The 26948-nt window shown below is 44.2% G+C and overlaps 1 protein-coding gene across 2 annotated transcripts in view; it reads left to right on the top strand.

Moving 5' to 3' along the window:
* Positions 1 to 1016: 1016 nt before the first annotated feature.
* Positions 1017 to 26948, top strand: part of LOC119650456 — a 95171-nt gene continuing 69239 nt past the window's right edge. The window contains exons 1-2 of one of the 2 annotated variants that reach the window (XM_038053312.1): positions 1017 to 2007; positions 2065 to 2468. In XM_038053312.1, coding sequence (XP_037909240.1) covers positions 2406 to 2468 — 63 coding nt within the window. In that variant the 5' untranslated portion in view covers positions 1017 to 2007; positions 2065 to 2405. Of the gene's footprint in view, positions 2469 to 26948 lie in introns of both variants that reach the window. The other variant, XM_038053311.1, reaches the window with a different exon arrangement.

Genomic DNA, 26948 nt, shown 5'->3' with positions numbered 1-26948 from the left:
ATGGCTCTCTCCCAGCTTCTCCGCCGTTCAGCATCCCTTAACCGTGGCTTCTCTTCTGGTGAAAGGATCTTCCTGAAGTTTCGTCAACTTCCAGTCACAATGTGAAATTTGACGATGAAAACATATGGGAATTTGGCTTAAGATATAAACACAGAATATCTGGAGAAAGCGCGAGAGAAAGTGCAACATCCTTTCATGGATACACCTTGCGGATACACACTCGGCGCGAAGATGAGAGCATCCTTGCCGACAGATGTGAAGAGCGTCGAGTACCACAGTTGAGATGAGAGTGTTTAGCTGTCATTTACTCTAGAGTGATGCATGAGCTCTTCCCGTCAGTCGGTGGATGCTGGGCGCCGACTCGTGTCCTTGCGCACTTGCTTCCGGAATTGGAAATTATTTATTAATAGTTCCCATAATGAATGGACTTGTATGAAGTATTTGCGTCAAGTTGAGTTGTACTCGCAAAAGGATTAAACGGGTTTCGTACCTACCATCGGTTTAGGCACTTCCGAGTCATGAATCCTGTGTGGAAATGCCCTCCCACCGCAAAAAGGATGCAAAAAACTTAGAATGTAAACTTTATCTCAGACAAAAACCCACAAACCCTGCACGTCATAAACAGCAGGACATTTTATAGTTAATTGAGGATATTGGGCTTTTCTCTGGCCAGATTTCGTTAAGTTCCAATCAGCTCCATCCCGGCATCTCGTCGGGCGGAGAGCCTCACGAGTTTGGAGGCTGCGGGGTGGACCACAACTGGAAAATCTAATTTTTATCCCTGCACACCCCCCTTGAATTCGTGGTAAGGCAGCTATCTCTGGATATCGATCCAGGAAAGCTTGAATTCGCTGAGCGTAGGACTTTCGGCATACTACAGATGTTGTTGTTTTTGTTGTTGCTGTTTGTTTCTGTTCTTCTTCTTTTTCTGGAAAACCCATCTCATTTTCTGGCTGCTCCTGGAGAAGCTGCCTGCAAATTTCACTTCGCTATCGTCGTTGTCGTGCGGCATCTAATCACTGTGCTGACGAAATTCGTGTGTAAATGAACAGTTTTATCCGTATTGCTGTCCTTCCGTTGTTGGATTTAAAAATTTTAATAAATACTCTATCGGATGTGTCTGGTTTTACGGTTATTCTCCAAGAAAATCTACCAAACTAGACGAAATTCGGCGAGCGCTTACTCGACTTGGGCCATTCTGGGGCCGCTTGAACTTTTCGTGAACTGTGGATTATCCTGTCTGATTTCGGAGGTCCTGTGTGTATGAGATTCAGTGGTGGAATTTATTAGGTGTGCTTACGGTTTAGATTAGGCAAAAGCGAATATTGAGATCGATTTGGAATTCGGGCCACCCTTTTTCGCAGGAATCAGTCGTGAACAGTAACTAATTTGGGAGTAAGTAAAGTCCTGACAACCAGTGCAATTCCAGCCCCTATTTAATTACAAATCAAGTGGTACCCTGGACTGAAGCGAATGTGGTTTAATTGTTTTGTGAATTCAGTTCCGCGACCGGAATACGAGTTTGGTATCAACTGAGCGCGGAGAGTCTCTCCCATGGTGCTTAAAGCAACAGTGAAATATCATTTTTTGAATATCCTCGTAAGCGGGTAGTTTTTCTCGCCAACCGGCAGTTATTAACCATATCAAACTCCCTTTGATTCTCCGCTGGAATTTGCTTCGTAGGTGCCTATCCCCGGTTGCAAGGATTCTGTGAACTATTTCGGGGAAAAACTGATGTAGCTGAGATTTTCCTGAAGACGACATTTCCCATAATTCGAGGTTTCATTCTGTGAAGAAATTTTCCAAAATCAATTCGAGAAGTGGGTGTGTTTGACGCATAGCACCAGTCGAGCAGAGACACGGACGGAGCCGGAGCTGTAGCACAACCTAAATATTCCAGTGAGTTGGGACGTCAGGGGGAGTCAAAATTGGAACGTACAATTTCGGATGTGCCAAGAGGCAAGAGCGCGCCTGTGGAGAGCAAAAACATCTGAGAGCGGCTTCAATGTATTCGACTTCATATAATACACATCTGTAAAAAGGATCAGGTTTTTTTCTTTAAAGGAGTCGATGAGTCCTACTTTAAGTTGTTCTTCGCTAATTTTCCATTGAAATTTGCATCGCCTGGCTATCGGTGTCACTGAGGATAGTCCAAAAGTTTCGCGAGTGAATTCTAACATCATCAGTTCGTCGTGTAAACAAAAGTCAAGTGACTCCGTTCGACGGTTGAGGAGGATTCTTCAAGGGAATCCAAGGAAGCATTTCGACATAGGCGTAGACCCTGCAAATTGGATAGGACTATTTGCGTCGCTCCGTTTGCTCTTCTCTTGACTTTCGGAACCCGCTCCATCGTTACTTCTTCCGAAAATTGAAACCGCACAGACGACAACAACCATTACAGAAAAATGGGTGCTAAAGGTAGTGTGGAGGCCGCTAAAATGAATGCAGATGGTTGGGGACATCTGGAGGTTTGTATATTATGTACATATTTGAGTTGATTACGATGTGAATAGTGTGTTTGCCCCTCTACTAACTATAAGTTACTGAAAATTCTAAAGAGGTTGACAGTCGCGAGTATCGGGTTTGCAGATGAATGAGCCTCTCTATTGAAGTTTTCAGTGGGGTACTTCAGATACAGGATGATGGAATGTTCGATTATAATTAGATTGGTTGCAGCTAAATCGTTTATTGGAGCAAAAGTATATAGGACTGCTGTCACCCATATATCCTTCTGTGCAAACATTTTTTAAAAATCTGTCATTCTCTCATAAGGCGAAAAAAAATTGGAAAAAATTTGGTATACACAAGCAAATCAATAGCGTATTCACACATTCTAAGGATATTTAAGGAAACTGAGTAACGTTTAGTTCAGGTACCTTTTTGAGGAAGCGCTTCTCAAGTATTGTGATGTGTCAAATAACGAGCAACATTTGATAGGACCATCTGATGGACTTCCAGACGCATTATGTGCACCTTCAGGGAATTCAGCTAGTTATGGAAATCCTAATCGAAAGAATTTTGGGTTTTTTAGTTCCATTTCTGTTATTTTAATTTTGGGGCTTCTGGTTAGACCACTCACTTTTTGACGACGAGGAACTCCAGCGTTAAAGTTAAGCAACTAGCTTATCCTTTTTACAAATACCCTTTATTTACCTTATAAGCACTTATTTCTGGAGCTACTTTCCCCCCTTTGTCAGCTACTTAACTAGAACCCAATTCCATATGCCAGGCCCAATGGAAGCATAAACCGGACCTTTGGTAGTCAACTAATGCCGGTGACGCAGCGACCTAATTTGAATCTTGATTTTCTAGACCACATTCAATTTTGTATGGTCTCGAAATCTAGATACACATGGAGGTAGTGCGATCAGTGTTCAAGTCGATCGGGATTATCACTCTGATTTGACTCATAGTTAAGTCCACTTCTTTTTCTTCTTCTTCCTTTTCTTCAGCCTTTGTCCCGTTCACAAGCGGGGTCGGCTCGTCGTGATCGGTTTCGCCAGTTAGCTCTATCGAATGCCTGATCTGGATGCAATTTCGAGACTTTTAAATCAGTGTTGTTTCGGCCTGTCTTTTGGTCGTTTACCATCCACTTCGATGTTCAGACTTGGCAAGTGAATTCTCGTTCAAAATCCAGATACGACCCTCTGCCACCGGTGAGATTTGACACGAGGATTTTCATTACAAAGGCTTAGTGCTGTTACCCCTGGGTCATCCCGGTATCCTGAATGTCACTGATGGCAAGAAAATTTAGGGTGAGCACAAGAAAAATGAAGTCTAGATGAATTTAGCCGGCACCTATTTCTGGTCCGGTCCGCCATTAAGAGGGTGACTGACTTAGGAATCCCTCGAATCTCAAATGAAATTCGGGCACCTATTTATTCTGTATTCCTGAGCCTAAGTAGAGTGAGATGGTGCGCCTCTGGAGAATACACTTTTCCCTCTTGTGACAGTGCGCTGTAGTACTCCGGCAAGTCTAATAGTATAGTCACGAATACGGTGTCCGTGATGGCTACTGCAAGGTTCGCCCTTTTGACCTAAGAATCAGTTTTCGACGAGATCTTAACTTGACGAGATTGCAGTTCAGTTTAAGAGGCATCACAATTGAATATTTCCTGACTCTCGATGTGATTGTAATCATGATAGGTGATCGCCAGAGTGGGCTCTGACAGCAATATGCTCAGACATATGATCGGAGGATTGAGGTAGAAAGTTTATATATTCCTGCAAGCTACACCGGCTCGTCATTCGTGGCACAGGGCATTCATTATGACCTATCTTAGCCACAAGGTCAGTTAGGTTTTGACTGATTGGTTACGAACATTTAACCACATTGGCCGCACCACGATCAGCAGTAGATTTGGGAGTTGTTTTCAGGATTTACTTAACGGTAGAAATGCTGATATTTGTCTCGATAGGATTCGACCGATTTGATTTCGCCTGAGTATCCGTACCGCGTTTGCTCATCGATAGACAAGAAACAGCCGCTAAATTCCTTTAAACACTTCAGTTCCCCCGTGTCATTTAGCAACACTTTACATGCCCTTTTACCGACATATGGGTTCGCCCTGGAACCAAAAATTTAACCAGCAGGGAACATCACCCGTCCCTATTGTAATATAAAATGTGAGCGCAAAATCAACGCAAAAGAATTAACGCCCCCACCCTACGCGTAGAGCCATAAAATTCACGACACAACGAAATTTTAATCTCCTGCGTCACCTGCCCATTTGGCGTTTCCACCTCGCCTTGGAATTCTCAGGTATTGTTTTGGGCAATGCGCCTCTGTACTAATGTGATGTTTGCGGGTTAGAAGAGAGTGGGGAAGAGAAAGCTCCCAATTAAAATTTTAGTTCTGATCATCATCATCAATGGTGCAACAACCGGTACCCGGTCTAGGCCTACCTTAATAAGGAACTCCAGACGTCCCGGTTTTGCGCCGAGGTCTACCAATTCGATATCCCTAAAAACTGTCTGGCGTCCTGACCTACGCCATCGCTCCATCTTAGGCAGGGTCTGCCTCGTCTTCTTTTTCTACCATAGATATTGCCCTTATAGACTTTCCGGGTGGGATCATCTTCATCCATACGGATTAAGTGACCGCCCACCGTAACCTATTGAGCCGGATTTTATCCACAACCTGACAGTCATGGTATCGCTCATAGATTTCGTCATTGTGTAGGCTACGGAATCGTCCATCCTCATGTAGGGGGCCAAAAATTCTTCGGAGGATTCTTCTCTCGAACGCGGCCAAGAGTTCGCAATTTTTCTTACTAAGAACCCAAGCTTCCGAGGAATGCATGAGGGCTGGCAAGATTATTGTCTTGTACAATAAGAGCTTTGACCCTGAGGTGAGACATTCCGAGTGGAACAGTTTTTGTAAACTGAAATAGGCTCTGTTGGCAGCCAAGAACGGTGTACGGATTTCATCATCATAGCTGCTATCGGTTGTGATTTTCAACCCTAGATAGGGGAAATTTTTCAAAGGTCTCCAAGTTATAGTCTCCTATCTTTATTCTTTTCGTTTGGCCAGGTGCGATTTGGTGTTATTCGTTCTTTGGTTCTTGATGCTGAGGTTGCCACCATGTACTTCGTCTTACCTTCATTAATGCGCATCCCGGGATCTCGTACCAATCAACGCCTGCTCGATCTGGATGAAGGTAGACTGTACATCTCGGGTCGTTTTTCCCATAATGTCAATATCGTCTACTTAGGACAGTAATTGGGAGGACTTGAAGGGGATGCTGCATCTTAAATTAACCTCTTGCAGCGTGGATCACTTCTTCCAGGGCCATGTTAAAGAGGACGCATGATAGGACATCCCTTTGTTTTAGACCGTTGTTGATATTGAATGGTCTAGAGAATGATCATGCTGTTTTTATCTGGCCTCGCACATTGGTGAGGGTCAACTTAATCAGTCTTATCAATTTCGTCGGGATACCGAAGTCCCTTGTCGCCATGTACAGTCTTACCCTAGCTATGTTGTCATAGGCGGCTTTAAAGCCGATGAAAAGATGGTGCAACTGATGTCTATATTCTAACAGTCATCGCTTGCCGCGCAGAGAAAATCTGATCTCTTGCTGATTTGCCTGGAGTGAAGCCTCTTTGGTATGGACTAATGATGTTCTGTGCGTATGGGGCTATCCGGCCTAGCAAGATAGAGGAGAATATCTTATAGATGGTACTCAGCAGTGATATCCCCCTTTTTATACATGGCACAGATAATGCCTCTTTGCCAGCCGTCAGGCCTTAATTCGTACGTCACTTGAGCTTCGGGACAAAGCTAGTTGTAGCAATCGCATCTGATTTTCCGTACAGACCTTTTAAGGCTATATCAATGATTCCGGTATTTCTCGTACCGATGGTACCGATATACCTCTGGTAAGGTTTCGTGACCTACTGTCACTTCAGATGAGACTTTTGAGCTTTTGCCTACTGCACCACGGCCAGAAAGCCTCCCGATACCACCAGTATGGGGTTTCTCCCCCGGCCACCTGGTTTTGATTTGGCTGACAGGGTTGCTGCCCCGCCTTCCTCGCTGCCACCTCTGAGCACCCGTTAACTAGAAGTGGAAATGCCATGCTTTTCATTTTCTGCACTGAGATGTACGATTTTTAGATATGAACACTGTGAGAATATCCATCCTAGAGCGACACACTTGTGACTCAAACCACCGTCGTCGTCTCTCTAGGCTCTCCTGGTTGGGTCCAACTCTGAGTGTTCGTAAATGTCTCTGGCTAGCAAGTAACCCGTATAGTAGAACGAGTTACACCACTCCAACCAAGAAATTATGATTGTGTTTCGCCCTGTTGATACTCAGAAACATTTCCGCAAGGCTACAGTAACGCGGCGACATGCGTATTCTAAGACCTTGGCTCCCAGGTATTTGGCCTAGAGATGACATGACCACCGATTCTTATTATCAGAGCATTTTTCTTGAAATACAGTGTATGGTGCCACTAGCTGTATCCCAATCTAAGGGTCTCCTAAATAGAAGTTCAAGCTGCTCCATTTCATTTAAAAATCTCGGCCACACGAAGAGTATGTGCTCAGGGTCCCCGCATTCATTTAGACATTTAGGACTGAAGGAAGAATCATAATGTCCAAAACGAAGAATAGACATGCGCTATCCACCATGCCCGTCAAGTCAGAAACTGAGTCAAGTGCCTGCCTGTGCGTCCACCTCCTTGTGGGAATTATCCCAACGTTCCCGCCACACCCTGATTGTGCGCGCCCTTTGCTCTAATTATTGATCTCCGGCGTTATGGTCGCCGCGTAATTTCTAGATGTATAACCTTCGTCTCTCTTCAGTCGAAATGTCAACGGGTATTCCCGCAACTACAAAAGCTGCTTCGTCTGGCGTTTCTTGGAATGCACTAGCAGTCTTATGCCACGCTAACTCTAACCCATATGATACCAACCGATCCTGTATCAGCCGGATCTATGTCTCGCATGCACAGACAACATCCCATAGATGTTTGTCCACTATCATAATTGTAGTTTTGGCTGCGTAGTCGATAAACTTAACTCATCACGGGAATCTGCTGCGCAGCACATGATCTTCGAGAGTAATGGACCCAGCACCTATCCGTCGGTGTCATAGAGGAGCTTTCTATTCATAAAATAGTCCTTCATCTTCTTCTTTTCCTTTAGCCTTTGTCTCGTTCCCAAGCGGGGTCGGCTCGTCGTGATCGGTTTCGCCATTTGGCCCTATCAAATGCCTGATTTGGATGCAATCTCGAGCCTTTTAAATCCCCATCCAGCGTATCAAGCCACCTTGTTTCGGCCGACCAATGGAGAACTGCGGAATGAAATTGTTTCACCCTTTAAAGCAACCTGGATGAGATGGCGTTCCACAGGTGGTGTTCTTTGTGATCAAAGTATCATCCGTCCCCACGTACTCGAGGAGGGCGATCAGACCCGAGTTTGCAAGGGACTCATCTGAAGTGGCTTCGGCCACGAAGCCTCACCGGAGGTTACCTGGTACCATGGGAACCGGGATGGCCCTCTGAGAGCATATGCTCTAGGAGAATTCCTGGAGGATGTGTTCTTGGCTCGGTTATCTGCGGTTGGCCCCCTAGTGGGAGTTTCATGGTGGTTGTGGTTATGCCTACATCGCGGGCAGAGCTCCTTGGAGCTCAAGCGTTGAGTTGCGCTGTACAACTCGGGCGCCGTACCCCTTAGTTGCGGCAGAGGTGTTAGATAGGCCTCGCATCCACTAGTATGAATGCTGAGCCTGCGCTCATATTAAACCAGGACCGCTGTGCTTGCGTGGCGGGGCTCTGATTGTGGTCCCAAAATCAATCCGCGTCCGAAGAGGACCGTGGGATTATGCCTACACGGCAGGTACTCACGTTAAACCTCCAGGACTTTCAAGATGAAAGTAACAACGAACATCTCAATTTTAAAATTTATCACAATTTCGTCCGTTCTGTCGCTCTCTATGATTCTGAGTATTAGTCGACTATAAAAGGCAATGAACGGCGTCTTGCGGTAATGGAGACGAAGATGTTGCGCTGGACTGATGGCGTGACACGTTTTGCTCACATCCGAAATAAAGATATCCGTGATCGATACGGGGTTGCACCGAACATGGAAAAATTGCGAGAGAGGCGTCTTCGATTGTATGTTCACGTAATTGGCGCTAAAGAAACTTCACTTGCCAAGATTAGTCTGAACATCGAAGTCGATGGTAAACGACCAAAAAAAGGCCGGCCGAAACAACGGTGGATGGATACACTGAACCTCGAGATTGCATCCAGATCCAGCATTTGATAGAGCCAAATAATGAGGCGATCACGACGAGCTGACCCTGCTTGTGAACGGGACAAAGGCTGAAGAAAAAGAAGAAGATGAAGGACTATTTTATGAATAGAAAGCTCCTTTATGACACCGACGGATAGGTGCTGGGTCCGTTACTCTCGCAGATCATGTTCTGCTCATCAGATTCCCGTGACAAGCTAAGCTTATGCATGGTCTACCATTGATGAAAGCAAATACTCGTCACCAACGTCAAATGCTCTCAGAGCCTATTCAAGATCCTGGTGCGCACAAGAGCTATAACAATCGGTAACCTGGCCAAGTTAGAAACGTAGAGTCGATTCGTGTTAACATCCCCCGCCATGCATTAGTTAGCCACCTCAAAGTTGACACGTTTGGATAACAATAATAATCGTTGGCGCAACAATCCATATTGGATCAGGGCCTTGAAGTGTGTTAGAGTACTTCATTCAAGAATATAACGGGGCACTACAGTACCACTGTAGAAGGCAATGTGGTGAGCATTGCGCTCGCCGCAGGATTATTACCCTGATTTGACTTAGGTACTCATTCACAGCTGAGTCGACTGATGTTCGACGTCAAATCACGATACAAATTCCACTGCCACCAGTGACATTTCAACCGCAACCTTCCGTACGACAGCCTTGTGCTCTAACCACTCAACTATCCGGATAACACACGTTTGGATCTCGGGCTTTAAAGTGCTATGTACAGGCTGGGGCATTGATGGATCGACCAAAAGACTTGTATTCCTAGTATAGATCCCACTGATATGCAGAGAGAATACATTGTTTAAAAATAGCCTTGCATTTGTTGCGGTAGGCTTAAGTATTTCAGGATCACGTTCCCTGGCCCAGGAGCGAAAACTTGACCTATTATGATCTGAACAATAAAGGATTAACTTGATTTGCTGATCATAGTTCAGTTACAGTTACAAACAAAGCCGACTGATAAGTCATCATTGGATGTCACAATGTGGCACTGCAGAAACAATGCACCAGCGACCGGCTGCGATTATATGAAGAGGTGGTTGGGAGATTGTACCTTGCCAAATATCTGGTCCTCTTCAATATTTTCTACGTTGACACATGTGATGGAGTAAAAACTTTGCAAATCATATTTATGGTTGCCTTTCAGCTCTCGGTGGGGTGTAGCGTGTCAATCACACACACGTGCCATCGCTCATAGTTACCTGAAATGCCCTTCAGCTCCTCTACGACTTCCCGAGACGCTCGCACTAGTCCTCTACTGTTCTGCGCCGAGTGCCCTTGGGGCGATCCACGCGTCGGCCATCTTAATGTGTGACCAATCCCCTGCCACTTCCGCCTTCTTCGTTCGTTCGTTCGTAAGTTCTTCGTTTGAGATAGTGTCTGGGCATGTACTCCGATGATACGGCGCAGATAGGTATTGATGGAAACTTTGAGATGTAGAGTAATAATGAAGTTCACTTTCCGTTACTCCCATATCTCATCACCGTAGTCGAGATATTTGCGGAGGGTTGTCAATTTAATTCCTCTGAGATTTCACCACGATGCAGCACGTGACATTTTGCGCCATCATATGTCCCTCTGATAATAGCTACTAGTTTCTTCATCCAGAAGAGGAGGAACCTCACCGGATATAATACGGTTAAGAACCGTGGGGAAATGTTCTTCCCACCTCTTCAGTTGTTCAACATTGTGGATAAGGAGTCGATCGTTGGCGTCCTTCACAGGATCATCGAAAGATTTCTGACTACATGCATGCTCTTTCGTGATGCGGTATACAGTTCTGAAATCATTCCGATCTGCGGCATCTTCCACTTCCCCGACCAGTGCAATAGTATCTCTCTCTTCATGACGCTGCGCTACTTTTACGCTGAACTTTTCGGGATTTCGCTCGGTATCGAATTCGAGCGCGTCATGCCATCACTCCCAACGGTCTTTAGAGTTTTCAACCACTTCGCACATCATGACTTGGTTTTATTTTATTTGCAACCTTTCAAATGATGTCATCACATTCTAATTCGCGCACTGTAGGTCACCTGGAAAATTCAGTTTTGTACCATTACCTGGAATCAAGGATAGACACGCCATATAAAAAAAGTTAGAAACAATGAATATAAGAAACAAAGCGAGGGAAAAAAGTAAATTGCCAAGACCTCGTTAGTTTTTCTTAGCGAGCCGACTATGTACAATGGAAATCTCACTCCAGCTAGAAGGGAATTGGGGCTAAGAGTGAAATTCTTCACTCCAGCCGGTGATGCGCTACTGGGACAACGTTCATTGCTCCATGCTTCCAACATTTCATAGAGCCATACTTGCACGGTTCCTAACAATATAACATCCTTTCCTGTCATTTCAGCAGGATTAAGATTTGCGGCCAGGATACGTGGAAATGCCAGGCGGATATAGAGAAAGACCTGGAACTACATAAGCACATACTAAAGACCAACGTCATGTGAATAAACTATTGCAGCCACCTATTTTACGACTGTGTGTATCAATTTAACCCAGTGCCATCTAAAATGGCAAACAGCGTTCTGGCATGCTATGTCGGAGGTTGATTGAGGATATACACATGTGGACTTTCTACTTGCGTATCTGCAAGAGAAAACAGAAGTAGCCCTACACTATTCAAGCAGCAGAAAAAATGTCACAAGATTTGAGAAAAGTAGCAAAGAGCGATTGCAGACAGAAATAGGGGACCGCAAAAAGGATATTCTATTCGTGTGTGCAGGGATTGTTAGACAGTGGTACCGGTTGGCCTGGAAAATTTCGAGGAAATGGGAATTACACACGATAAATATTGAAGAATTTTTTCTGTATTTTGTATAGTCTGGGCTCAATGTTTAAGCCTCACAAGGAAAGGAGGTCCTGAAAAGATAGTATGCGAATTGGGGGAAAATAGGTTCAGCCTATGTCCTAGAGGACAATTTGCAAAATTTTTATTTGTTACGACTACAAGTGATTCACTAATCTCTTTGACCACTGAGAATGAACAAGAAATATAATCACTAAAAACAGAATCTGTTCTATATAGGGACTTGAATTTTGATAACCATTTTCCAAGAATCGTCATGGAAACAAATTGGGCTACACAATTCATTAATTTGAGGAGCTTATTCATCTACTCAATGTTATCGTTTTGATACGGAAATGTCCCTTACAAAATTCTATGAGTCCTTAATCCACTGTGTTGGGGCCGGCAAAAACGAAAACCGATTCCTTCGCTGGTGGAGCCAGAAAACTCATGAACCTTAGTCCGGATGCTCATTGGCCTTGGTAAAAGGCACTGTCAGAAAAGTTCCTTACATCCTGACTCTCATTTGGATTCTAAATTCCGATCTGTTTCGACTTTCAACTGACAACCTCGTTCGTTCTCTCTACCACCAATAGTAGAACTTGCATTTTAGATGATTGACTTTAGCCTCTCAATTTTTATTTGTCCAATCTTCTTCTTCTTCTTCAGCCTTTGTCCCGTTCACAGGCGGGGTCGGCTCGTCGTGATCGGCTTCGCCATTTGGCTCTATCGAATGCCTGATCTGGGTGCAATCTCGAGGCTTTCAAATCCCCATCCAGCGTATCAAGCCACCGTTGCTTAGGTCTGCCTTTTGGTCGTTTACCATCGACTTCGATGTTCAGACCAATTTTGGCAAGTGAATTCTCGTTTGCATGAATTGCGTGACCATACCATCGAAGACGCCTCTCTCGCAACTTTTCCACGATCGGTGCAACCCCATAACGATCGCGGATATCCTCATTTCGGATGTGATGTAAACGTGTGACGCCACTAGTCCAACGTAGCATCTTCATCTCCATTACCGCAAGACGCCGTTCATTGTCTTTTATGATCGACCAACACTCAGAACCATAGAGAGCGACTGGATGAACAAAGGAAAACATCTCCTACCTTTTCAATAGCACCTAAGTCGGGTTTAGGCCTCTTGCATGCTCTATCTGCATCCTTTGCAGCTCACTCATTTGGTAGTAGTATGCATTTAGGGATTCTTCAAGGGCTCGGGAAATGAGTAGGAGAGTCCACACAGAGGAAGTGCTTCGCAAGCAAATGGGATTGGTTGAAATTGTGGAATAACCCATCACGAAGCAACCCTCAGAGGTGGTAAAAATGATGCAAATAGGAGGGAGGGGAAAATATAGTGATTGGTTTTTAGCAAAAAGAGTATAGGAAGGCCATCGGGATCGGGACCTATGGTGGAGAAGAAGCTGGAAAGTACCCCGATAGAAAGTCATAACAGAGTAAATCATGTGATAACTGAAACGAGTCCACAGATGATAATAAAAGTGGGCGAGATTCGAGCAGGCTTGCTGGTATTCTGAATGTGAGACCAGAAGGGCTTAAAGTTTTCGCATGTCAATGCACTATCTAATTGCTCCTTCCTAGGGTCAGTTTCAGTGGCTTTACTGAAATTTGGACAGCTTCAAAGCCAACAAAGTCAGCGAGGTTTCCAATCTTACCACATTTTTTTCTTATGGCAAGTTTCATATGAAGCTTGTTATAGTAATCAATGCTGACCCCAGAAAGGGTAAAAGCCAAAGGACTTGGTATAAGGAAACAAGATAGAATGATTAAGGGTGTATGCATGAGATACCCACTGATATTCAATGCAGGCCCGCTACGTTGGCAAGATTAAAGTCACAATGATGAAGAACAAGGGAGATCCTCTAGCCAAAATTACAGTTGCCCCTCTTTTGCTTTCTTCTCAAATATTCTTTGATGCCAACGATTAGCGTGCATATCCACCGACCCCTTTCTAAACCTTCTAATCGCTGTTACTGTCTTTAGGGACTTTCAAGCGTAGCGGATGAGAGTAGCAACTCAATAAAAGCCTTTTTAAAGTTTTATGTTAAACAGGACCTTATTTAAATTGATTCAATGTTTGTCTGTCTGTCTGTTTTTTTTAAGGAGGTGGAAATCTTCAAAATAGTCTGGCCTGGTTACGGCAGAGTGTGGGATTTTTACCCACTAAAACCACCCCCGACTAACCCCCTACCCCGTGTTATACCCTTTAGGTATAACATCACGGAGCGGAGTTAGCTGACTTTAGCTAAGTCTCCTTCCGTCTACCCACATTTTCTGGTGATAGTACTCCACCTAGAGTTTCCTATTGGTTCCTTTCTGTCACGTACGTGTACAAATATTTACGGTATCCTCCATGGATGGAGTAAATTCTGAAAGATTATAATTGATCTCCCCATGTCTCTTCAGCCATTCCCAATGAAAAGGATCAACCTATAGGCCCACCACCCTTTTCCGACTGGCTCCATCGCTGTTGCCATGTGCTTGTGGATCTCTCCGTAACCGTTGTTTTCACCAGCGATGGACGAGATGTTCCGCAATAATAGTACGGAGCCCTGCGGAATACTCGCGAAGACAACGTATTCCTTGGGTCCATCATCGGTGTCATACCAGAGCGTCCGTTCTCGCAAGTAGCTGTCGATGATAGCAGCGGAACAGGAAGGAACACCAACCGTCACCAGGGACTTTTATATAAGGTTCAATTGGCCGAATTAAATACATTTCTCACGTCCAGGGTCACCACCACGCAATATTTCCTCATGCATTTTCGGTCAAGCGAGTAACAATTTTGATGGCATCAATGGTGGATCTTGCTTTCCGGAACCTATACTGTAGATCTGAAAGGCCTCCTTGGCAGTCGACCAATCGAAGTAATTTATTATAAATTACCCGCTTCACAATTTTCCCTGTACTGTCTAAAGGACATGTGGATCTATATAGAATGGTCCACTGGAGATTTGTCAGGCTTAGGTAGTAGTATCAGGTTCTGCTACTTTCTTGACACTGAAAAGATTGCCTCGAGCATGCAGGCTTCGAACAACTCTGCGAACATATCCTGCCGTGAGAGCCTTATTCAGAATGCCATCCAGACTCAAGGCTTGGCGGTCGCTTATTCGTCCGTGACATGCAAGAGAGAGGACTCAGAATGTGTGTCCCAAATTGTAACAGGTAGTGTAACCGTGCTTCATTTAAACGTGAGGCAGTAGGGACATCAGATGAGGGTGTGACTCATCATGGATTTGCCCTCCTTGATTCACTGCGGTCACTGCTTTCCTTCAATTTTACTTCTTGTGCGTTCTTGTAACTTCTTCTAATTTCCCGATTACATATTTTAGATTCAGGTACAGTCCCAACGAAACATCTAAAAGCAGCTACACACCCCCCCCCCCCTCCCGCCTTCCCCATTTTAACGAGCCTGGCAAGCACGAAACAGTGCAAGCACCTGTTGGGGATCTGGGTCATCAAATTTTGCCAATTTTTGTTCAGTTTTTGGGAACTAAGTCAATCAGAACGCTCATTTGGTTCTGCGACACGTCTGCTATATAAAGTCATACAATAAATGGCGTCAGTGGAGGCAAAGCAGTTGATAGTCCACACGGGGGAAGTTCTTCATAGGGATCAGGTGAAATTATGTAATTGTGAATTGCATTTACCTTAGATCTTAATTAGGAGAGTCCTTTCGGCTCTAGACCCTACCTTGGCATCCTCCGGGAATGATAATTGAGGATGTCGCTCTGCTCTGTGGAGAGTTACAAGGAAATGGCGGAAGGGCCCCTCAGTCTGATTTCGGCCACTCTCATGGAATTGGTCAGGAGAATCCAAAGTTACCAATCAGTTATACAACTTAGTCTATTCAAGATCAGTCCGATGTCGAGAGAACTTGTCACACCGAAACATGATATGGTCCTTTATCTAGTTAACTCCGCAGCTATCACAGGCCGGCGAGGGTTCCACGCCAATATTGGCGAGGAAGGCTTTGTCGAAGAAAAAATTTGTGGCTAATATATTGAGAGTCTTTACATCCCCTGAGCCGAGGGTGATATCAAGGAACCAAGACTTACTGGAAAGAAAGAGATCAGTGTAAAATATTTGTTCCATTTAGTGCAAATGGTATTGCGAACAGGCAGGCATGTGTCTGAGTAAGCAGAAGGATGGGGAATAGGGACACCAGCGACCCTGGCTTGTTTCACAGCCTCATGCGCCTTTTCATTATAAAAATGCTTGCTGTGTTCAGGAAGCCAGAGGATGGGAGCCTGTTTAAAGTGTACTGTTCTCATTTCGTTGTGAGCACGAGTGACCGGATGATTGCCCGAACTTTATTAGGAAAGGCTTCGGTAGCTTAGACGGAATCTGTGATGATTAGGAGGCACCCGACACGATGTCGAGGAGCTCCGCTGAGAGTACCGAGACTCTGAATGTCTTATACAGAGAACAGAGATGTTCGAGCAATGCGAAAATTGCGCATCTGGAGTTCGAATAGTCAACCAAGGTATCGGTGGTCGAGATTGTCAATTTAAGGACTTCCTTTGGACGTGAGGCAAGGTTAATTCTGACGTATTTGTCATCCCCTCCGTAGGGATTTAATGTGGAGAAATATCTGGAGGAGTTTGGAATTTCGTCGGAAATGGTGACTTTAAAGATTGCATGTAATTCAGTAAAGACAGCGGGTAAGGTATTGTAGGCCTGCCTTAATAAGGAACTCCAGACATCCCGGTTTTGCGCCGAGGTCCACCAATTCGATATCCCTAAAAGCTGTCTGGCGTCCTGGCCCACGCCATCGCTCCATCTTAGGCAGGGTCTGCCTCGTCTTCTTTTCCTACCATAGATATTGCCCTTATAGACTTTCCGGGTGGGATCATCTTCATCCATTTTTTTTCTACCACATATTGCCCTTATAGACTTTCCGGGCTAGATAATCCTCATCCATACGGATTAAGTGACCCGCCCACCGTAACCTATTGAGCCGGATTTTATCCACAACCGGACGGTCATGGTATCGCTCATAGATTTCGTCATTGTGTAGGCTACGGAATCGTCCATCCTCATGTAGGGGGCCCAAAATTCTTCGGAGGATTCTTCTCTCGAACGCGGCCAAGAGTTCGCAATTTTTCTTGCTAAGAACCCAAGTTTCCGAGGAATACATGAGGACTGGCAAGATCATAGTCTTGTACAGTAAGAGCTTTGACCCTATGGTGAGACGTTTCGAGCGGAACAGTCTTTGTAAGCTGAAGTAGGCTCTGCTGGCTGACAACAACCGTGCGCGGATTTCATCATCGTAGTTGTTATCGGTTGTGATTTTCGACCCTAGATAGGAGAAATTGTCAACGGTCTCAAAGTTGTATTCCCCTATCCTTATTTTTGTTCGTGCTTGTGTTTGACCAGTGCGGTTTGATGTTGTTGGTTGATTCGTCTTCGGTGCTGACGTTGCCACCATGTATTTTGTCTTGCCTATTAAGGCAGGCCTAGACCGGATACCGGTTGTTGCGCCGTTGATGATGATGATGAAGGTATTGTAGGCACCGTGATTGTCTGTGATGAAGGCGTAAAGGGAAGGGTTGTCTTTCAGGCAGCAGGGGGCTTATTAGCAAGGGCAAAGATGACATAAGTAAGGGTAGGCTTGATGAAACCAATACAGCGTTGTGAGGGATTCTTCAACTTCATTCCTTGGTATTTAGGCATGAACATTAAAGAAGAGACATAGTCCAGGGCCGATCTAATAATCCCTCTAAATAGTTTGAGGCGGGCCTCTCTTGGCTTTGAACGTGAAGGAGTCAATTACCTCCTTTATTAAAACGGAGGCTAAGATAGTTATTCCCAAAAAGATGATAGCTTTCTTATGCTCAAAGAGGGCATTACTTAGCCTAAATACTCCCATACGAAAACGGGCAATGGCAATTGCATAGGATTTTCCTAGCGTGACCGCCGTTTTGAGGGAGCTACCTTGGTTGATGAAGAAGTCAGCCTACTGGCAGAGGCTACATTGTGCTTCATCCACAGAGACACTTTAACTTAGGTAATCAATGCGTGCTCGCGGGTGTTTCAAAAAAAGTTTTAGGAAGTGAGATCTCAACACCGTCTCCGTCGCTAGAACTAATTTTTATTCAGCATATATCGATATTTCGGGAACAACTGGTTCCTTTCTTCAGTGGCGAGTATGCACATCCGGCATTTTCCTTTCATTTAACTTTGGTGTTGGTATTATCTGCATAAACAAAGAACAGTTTAATTCACGCGCAAAGACTTTTTGATATCTAAGATCCCTTTAATTTTAAGATCCTTATCAATTCAGAATCTAGGATCATCCAACTGCCATCCTCGGGAGTTGTTTTTATTTTATCGACAAATACTGGGAAGTTTTTCTTGAGGATGACATGATCATAAAGAATCATATCGGTTATGCGATTTTCAACAAATTTAGGAGGGAGGGGAGGGGAGGCTCCATCAAGCAAAGAGAATGATGGATTTCGTTTCGATAGATTATGAATGGGGGAAAAGGATCTTTCTGTAATAGCGCTGCGATCATTTTTTGGTAACTTTCCCCTGGGTTTCCGACGAGAGAAGAAGCTCACTCCGACTTCATTGGTTTGCATGTTCTGAGGATTCCCCAACGGAGGACCTTAGGGAGGGGCACTTTTTGCGTTTCCCGTGACGCCGGCTGTGAAGCTTTACAGACTCCACCGGTTAGGCATAGTGGATGCGGGGAGAAATTAAAAGACAAAATCCGATATCCGATACTGGATGCGGAGAGAAGCTTAGAAGCTTTGGGTCCATCAATTCCATTAATATCACATTCTCCTGAGGTGTGGTTTGTCCAACTGGTGGCGCAAGTCACGCTGCTGGGGGTCACGACTAATTCAACCACGCATTATTCGACCACGTCGCCGACGTGCTGAACGAGTGCTTCTACGCCCGGTTGAAGGATCAGCTCATCAGGTGTCTGTCGGTAAGTGAGACAACTAAGCTGAAGCACTTGCTGAGAGATTTAGTGGTTGGCGAACGCTCACCTAGCCAGCTGTTTCGGGAAATGAAGGAGCTGGATGGGGACAACTATTTCCCAACCAGCTAAAATTTGTGGCAGTAAACTCCATGCCCATCACAACTTGCGACTACGAGCAAATATGCAGCAAAGGTCCCTGATAGACCCCACAACCTCTCTTCGGTCGTCAGGGAAAATTTGAGCCTGCTTTACACTCTACTCTACTACTACTGTAACAGCACTCTTTCCATCATTTTTGAGGATGTTGCCGATCCACGTCAGTTATGATGATGATATCCAGCACCTCATCAATATTAGTGGTTCCTCTCCTTCCCCCTAATGACGAATGGGGACCTTGTCGGGATTATAGACGCCTGAATATTCAGACGTTTCTTGACCGGTGACCCATTGCATTCATCCTAGACTTTGCCCATTATTTGGCAAACTGTCGTGTTTTCTTGACCTTGAGATTCGCCAAGGCCTACAATCAAATCCCTACAGCTCCAGATATTCCAATTTGCACACCTTCTGGACTCTTCGAGTTCACATTGATGACTTTTCGCCTGTGCAACGCGCGGCAAATCTTTTACAGATTCATCCGCTCTGTTCTACGAAACGTGAATTTCTGTTTCATCTACTTGGACAGCATTCTTTTCGCTTCTTCCACCGTTTCGTAAAAGCATCCAAATTCATCTTGGACGCCATTGTGGAACATTTGAGTCCGTGTACCGATAAAGATGTTTTCTTTGTCCATTCCTACTTATTTGCGCCCTAATGTCGCTAACAACGACTTCTCCATCCATTCATTCTTCCACTGCCAACATACTCGATGGATCCTCCATAATTAAAAAAAATTCTTGCCAAAAGCTTCCCAAAGCCCATTCCGAAAGTTGCAGTTTATAAAATACTCAACTCCCACATTTTTTTTCCAATAAACTCATCTATCTTTTAACTTTTTCTACTTGATATCTGAAACATCTCTTCCGATCAACTAATTTGTCGATCATCCACCGATCAGTTGCAATAACCGACCAGAAGTTCATTTTTATTCAGGCAACAAAATTTCCAAGAAATTGCTGTTTTTATCGTGCAGCAGTAACAAAGAGTTCAATATTGCCAACGCACAGACGCAGAAATTTCTCTACTGTCTCTATTTTGAACCGTCAGGCAAAATGAACTCAATGGTATGCAATTTAGGAAAAAAAATAGCATTACATGGGGCAATGGATGCTGTTGTTAAAGCTATCTGTTGCTTATGCAACATTATGGCGAACAGGCTGTAGGTTTTATAGCTGGTGAACGATGGTATTAGTGCCTTACGATGGTTGACATAAAGTACAACGAAAATGGAAAATGACAGGTAGCTTAGACTGTTTTGTTTTTTTTTGTTTTTTGAAATTAGTACCAAACTTTAAGCAACCAAATCTTAGTTAAACCCTTCTCGCCTTTAAATTTAAGGGTTCTCGGGCTTGAAACACATTTTTCAACTATTCCGTGACCGATTTGTTTCTCTGTTTGCCGCTCTGGACATTTCCATACCTGTTTCTGGCTACATTTTCTAAGAAAAGATCCTGATTTCCACCAATACAACCCAGAATTCTGGGACTAAGTGTGGTCTCCTTTCCAATAATTTACCAGTACACCTTATTGTGGACTAATTTTATGCCCTTGAATCTTTTGCCGTAACCTTTTCATCTTTGACGGTTGCAGTGAATATGCATAAATCACTAATGTCATTTTTTTTCAATATTTTCTTTGCCAGCTTCTTAATTCTAGTCCACACAGGTGCTTATACGTAGGTAATCAAACAAAGCGGGCAAATATTTAATAACGTCTTAGAGTGAAAATATTGAATAAGATAAACTGCTAAAGAACACGAAACGCTAAGCGGTAACAAACGGCCATGAACTTCGGTTATGTCTATGAAAGTAAAGTAGAAGCTGCTTATATTAGCTCAGGTGTTCTAAGAGGGAAAAACCATATGTAGATCTGTAATAGCTTGAATTAATAAGTAGAAGTTTAATTGGAAAATATTGTATTAGGTATACAGCTCCCATATTCAGTACGGTGTAACCGTCAAATGAACAATTTGAATGGTCAATCAATCTATATAATTGCACGCTTATTAAATCTAATCAAAATGACGTCTCGAATGTCTCGACTGTCTGAGGGGTCGAAGTCGGCCAAGAAAGGAGAGGAGAGATCGTAAAAAACTTAAAAATATGGCGAAATTGACCATGATGGTTCATCCGCAAGTAGTAAGGTTCCACTGAAGTGTCTTATAGACACGCGCTTGAATAAAATAAAGTAACAGGAAGGCATAAAAGGGACGGAAATGAAATAAAAAAAATGGCGAATAAAACCAAAACCCAGAATCGAAATCGATGAACGTTTTTCCAAGGTCTACCTTAAGAGCTCATCTTCTTGTTTAGTGACCTTTAAAAACGTTATTAGTTCATATGGATCGGTTTCAGCATTTCGCTCGATTGTAGACCTGGCCTGCATGGAGTCGCAAAACCTTCAAATTACCATCCAGCCTATCAACCCATCATTCAAGGTCTGTTGGTCTCTTCTCATGAGCCCGAATTACATGTCCATACAAAGAGAAAAAGCTCATCTCGCAATTTTTTATAATCGGTGCAACCTCGAGTGTGAACATGACATGTGACGCCACAAGCCCAACGCAACATTTTCGTCTACATTGCCGCGAGGCGCCATTCATTGTCTTTTATATTCGGCAAACAATTATAAACAAGTCGGGAAACCGGAAGCTGGACGCTTCAGGTACGAAAGGTTTTGTGTATTTCTTAGTACGTAGCACGTAATATATGCATATATTACGTGAGAATATCCACTTTCGGATGATATTGACATTCATAGTCTTGAATTTGCAAAGAATCGACAAATTTGACGTATTATAACTTTGTTAGTAATAGTGCGAATTCCACCAAACTTGGTAAGATCATGCTCTCTGTTATACTCTATTTTGCCGCGAGATTTCGTGGTCCTAGCATGAATTTAAGGGTTTAAGGTTTAAGGTTTTGAAACGAATTACTAAAAATTATAGTAATATACTATTATTAACTTTATTTGTGCAGATATCAGTGTGGAAGGTATTTCGGAGCCCAGGCACCATATAGTGGCAGCCTCTTGATTTTTTTCAGATTTTTCGGTTTGGTAGTTTTTGAGAATGGCCCCCGTAAAGGAATGGTCACTTTCAACCCCCCGCACTCCCCACCTTTCCAAGAAATGTCAAAACTAAGACCAGTTTCGAAAAGTACTAACCGAGACCTTTAATTTGATACCCCACATGACTATATTTGATGAAAAAAAAATTTACACCCCCCTTTTGCATGTATGGGGACCCCCCCTCAAATTCGTCGTAAAAGGATGTAATTCACTGTATGCGTGAGCGTTCACAGTTTCCAGCTTTCCACCAAATTTGGTGTCAATCGCTATAACCGTCTCCGAGAAAAATGCGTGTGACGGACAGACAGACAGACAGACAGACAGACAGACAGACAGACAGACGGACAGACAGACAGACAGTAAACCGATTTTAATAAGGTTTTGTGTTTACACAAAACCTTAAAAAAGAGCGGTTGGGCGGACGACACCACGATACATTGATGGCTCAATCAAAGAACGCCAGCTGTGGACATTTTACAACTGAGTTCACCATTAGCTGATAACATTGATCCGGGATCAATCGCTTAGTTGTGGGGAAGTCACTGCAACTGGCAGTGATAACGCCTATTTCATCCATAGCGCTTATTTTGTTCTTCCTCGCAAGACGCGACTGCCACACTAGCTTTACACGCTGCTAGCGTTTGGACAGCAGAACATCCTCCAAATCACAAACTTGAACGACTTAACAAAATTTTCGATGGTGGAACGACCATCGTGAGTAGCCGGAAACAACCAAGTGGGGAGAGCTATCCCAAAAACCTAAAAGGAGTTCAAAATTGACCGCGAAGGTCCGCCAACACATTTTGAAGTTCCATCGAATTAAACACGTCCTGAAAATGAAATAAAAAACGGCTCGCCCAGCGCAGGCGTCGTGGATCCTCCCTTTCGATCGCGCTACTCGGGTCCGAATATTTTTTAGAATTCAGTGCGCCAATGATATGTGAGTTTTTATAAAACGGCACGTGAGGGATCCAAGCGCTCAATGGACCCCTCTACATTCGTACACCTGGCTAGCACAGAGGTGTGCTAGCACGCATTGACAAAGCACTTGGAGTTTTCGGGATAGCTCTTCTCTCTAGGTCGTCTCTGGCCACTCAAGATGGTCCTTTGACCATCCCGATTTTCAAATAGTCATTACACACTACTGAATTCCTCCTTCACTATACGAGAACAGTGGACTGGTCTGTCTGTGGACTGTCTTCATCAAAACTTGGATGCAGATGCAGCTCATGATGATCTTTACGTATGGTTTGCACGAAAAGAAGTTGTCTAGCCCAAAGTCCGAAAATTAAGGTTGAACTCTTTCTCTATTCGTTCCGATGCACATTTAACATTTTTTTCCAATTTACGCTCGAATCCCCGATTTTCAATTCAAGTATTGGGCTCCCGATTTGGTCGACATCAAGATGTGGGTTAAAGGTTTTGTTCAAAACATCGTTTCGGAGAATTTCGATGTTCTTGATAGTCTTCTCTCACGATAGTTACTACTATGTTGTAATGTAATGCCAATAACGAGCACCCTTGTGGGGAACTGTAGAGTCAAAATACCATCATACGTTTTTATTTAAAGTGGAGGTTCGACTGTCTATACTCGCCAGTTCTGCCAGGAAAAGATACTTTGTAAGAATTTTGCGTACTAGAAACATAAGTTTTCATCATTTTGGATGAGGATGGAGGAAAATAGAGAGGAAATCAAGGCTTTGGTTGAAAATTACTCGGGTCCCTCCATTATCCTTTCTGATTTATCAATTTCGTTCCAAGAGTATGTATTCCGGACTTCTTAAGCCTGGAAAAAATGGTTACCTTTTGTCTGTACCCCTCAGACATCCCCGTTCGGTATTATACTGGCCAAAGACTCACTATCACTGAATATTTTGCACCAGTTAAATTGAACATGGCGTCACATCCTGGCTATGTGATCGAAAGGCGGAAGCGGCAATGGATGGGTAGGTAGGTCGGTACCAGTGACCGCTCCGAGGAGCCCAATTATGGCTGCGGTGCGCCGCTTTGGTGCCACAAACTACTAAGAGCGTGACTGCTCTTATGAGACCAGGAGTCAAGCACAGATTTTCAGGAAAGCAGTTCTCCCACTCTACAACTAAAAGTCTCTCTGAGGTTCCCAAAGAATGATTTATCCAATGTCCGTAGCCTGACTATAGCTAAAGCTGGACAATCGAAAAGTAGGTGCCTGAGGGTTTTCTCTCCCCTCTCCTCTGCAGCTTTCGCAATGCGAATTGTAGGGTATGCCGAGCCTGGCGGCATGGTTCCGTATGGGCCAGTGCCCAGTACAGATCGCCTCAATCTTTTACGCATTTGCACTGCGTCTGGCACGGGAACTCTCGTAATCGGGTCTTGTTATAAGCGGCCCAAATTCTCCTTGACTTGGCACAAGTGGTGAGCCTTCCCCACTTCAGACTGTACCCGTGGAAGGGCTGTCAAGAGCAGAGCTCCGCCTGGCCAATCCGTTAGCCCACCCATTCCCCTTAATGTTCCCATAACCGGGAAGCCAGAGATGGTTACTTTGAGGGTACCGCCCAGACTGTTCAGCGCGTTTCTACACTGCTCCATCAGCCTGGAGAACATCGCCGTTGAGTACAACGCCTTAATGGCCGCTTCACTCTAGGTCAAAATGGCTTTGTTATGCTTAGGATCATGCCGAAAACATCGAAATGCTCCCAGTATCGCCAGTACTTCGGGTTGGAATACACTGGCCAAACCTGGGAAACTATATGACTCGGAAACACTGTGTGTATTCAAAAAAACGCCCGCATCGACTCCCCAGACCATCTTTCATCCACCGATGAAGCTTTGTAACACGGCACCAGTCTTCCATTCTACTCTGGTTGGAAGGTCCATAGCAAAGTCTAATTAGGGACTGGAACCCAAGTTTTCTGCTGGAAAATGAAGATGAAGTCGCATTTTCTTCCGTAGAATTATCTCTTACCTTTAAAAAAGTTTGTTTGATGATCGTTTTCGTGATCCATCTGGGCAGGTTCCTCTTTGTTGCTTTATAAATTCCAGGCACCAAGCGCAAGAAAAGGGATTGTGTTTGTCACCACGAGCGTGCGATAGGAGGCTGGGAAAGTATCTTCTTGAACTCTGTCAAAATAAGATTTAGAGGAGTGTAAGAGTTCTATATATATATGCTTCTTACTATAGCTCTTTCAATTACCTATGGTTTAGTAGACGTTCCATTCTACTTAGCAACTATAAAAGTTTCCAGTATTTGACACTGGCAGTAATAAGGCTATTTGAGGTCGCGTTGCATCTCAGGGTCTACTACAGCATCCACACATTTTTAAGGTTTGGTTTGCAAAAGAAAATCTTATTAAAATCGGTTCAATGTTTGTCTGTCTGTCTGTCGGTCTGCCTGTCTGTTTGACTGGGGGAAATCAATCTTGGATACATATCTGGAATTTAGGACACATGCACGACAAATCCTTGCCGACTAAAACATTCCATATTTTCTCCACACTCTCCCCGCGGGACCACCGCTCTGGTATTGCTTCGCTCTTCAGTTTCTAGTTGTTCACTCCAAACGATCTGCCGCCTCATAAGATGTCGTTCGGGAGGCGCAACATGTTCGGAGAGCGCTTAATCGATATGCAGCTTGAAGCTGTCTGCGATTGTCTCCGAGTTTTATCGCCGAAGCCCACCCTGGTGCCAAGTTTAGGGTTGATGACTAGCGATAAGAGTTATCGTCGACTCTGTTTCGGTTCGCCTACATTTGGAAGCATCCTTGCCAGTGTTGAGCTGATAGTCGTCGTTTTCTGCACAGTAAGCTTTAAGACGGGCTTAAAGCTCAGCTTGGAGTTGAATGTTACTCTCCCACCGATGCAAGTTTCAACAGTTTTGTGTTTCCGCCGCTTTGTAAAGACCCCCAACTCGGGCTTGTGTTTGGCTAGCTCCAGCTTGTGGTCTTTAAGCCAAGATTTGAACATCCGTATATCTGTACTTCGCCAGGGTGATTGGATGTTGTGACGTTCTTGATATCAGGAGTCACCAGTGCGCAGTATTTTCCTTCCTCGTAGGTTTTTCTGGCTAGCTCAAAAACCAGTTTGGTAGTATCAACCGCTGACCGAGCCTTCGGGAAGCGAAACTGCCTATGCTCGAGACCTTACCTATTGTATTTAGAAGATAGATAGATCTATGGGATATTGGTTCACCTATCGACTTACCTTTCTTCGGGATCAATACAAGCTTTTGTATTTTCCTCTCTATGGGGGAGGACCCCTCTTTTCTCGTTGCCAGTTTCAGCATCTTGTTGGGGATTCGATCAATGCCGGGGGCTGCGGTATCCCAGACCCTTTTCACTGCATCCAAGACTTCGTCTGTGGTTACTGGAGGTATGTCTTTGGTGCTCATTAGGAAGATTGTTTCCGGATGTTGGGGGGACAATGTCGAAACTATCTCTCACAATAATCCAGGGCACTTAATATGAGAGGACCTTTTCTCTTTTATTGCTGATATAACCGACTTGTATGCTCCTCCCCATGGGTCTGAGTCTGCTTCATCACAGAGTTGCTTGAAAGAATAATTTATACTTTTCGGGATGGCCCACTGCAACTTTTTGCGTGCCTCTTTATATTCGAGATACCTTTGTTCATACTCTGGCGTATTTCTTCGGCGTTGACTCCGCCTTCTGGCCTTCAAGCATTCCGTACGACACTTCGCTATTTCAGGGTTCTACCAGTAGTCAGGGTTGTACTTCCGATAGTGGGTACGTATTGGTATGGAAGCGTCACATGCTCGGTATATCTGTTGGTACAGCTGCGATGCTTTTTCTATGGCCTTTCCAGTAAATTCGGTGTTCCACTGCTCTTGATGACCAACCAGTTTCTGGTTTCTTCAGGTGAGGATTTATTGTTCTGGGTCCTTTATCAATAGTAATATATATCGCCTGGTGGTCGCTATGAGTGTATTCTTCGCTAACATGCCAGTGTAGACGCTTGACTAGCGAATCACTTACGAAAGTAAGATCTACAACGGAGCCTACCCCTCCACACCTAAAAGTGTTTAGGCTCCAATGTTAACCAGGGTGACAGCTTGAGTAAGATTCTCCCCCTTTTTTTGTTTCCTCGTTTCCCCACACCATTGCCCAAGCCTTGAAATCGTCAGAAATAATTTTGGGGTTGCGACCTTTGGGGTCTCTCGCCAGTATATCTAGCATGTTGCAATACTCTGGTATGGTCATACTTGGGGC

This window comes from Hermetia illucens, chromosome 2, assembly GCF_905115235.1.
Source record: "Hermetia illucens chromosome 2, iHerIll2.2.curated.20191125, whole genome shotgun sequence".
Lineage (NCBI taxonomy): Eukaryota > Metazoa > Arthropoda > Insecta > Diptera > Stratiomyidae > Hermetia > Hermetia illucens.
The sequence above is the reverse complement of the archived record's forward strand: the minus strand, read 5'-3'. Positions and strand labels throughout refer to the sequence as shown.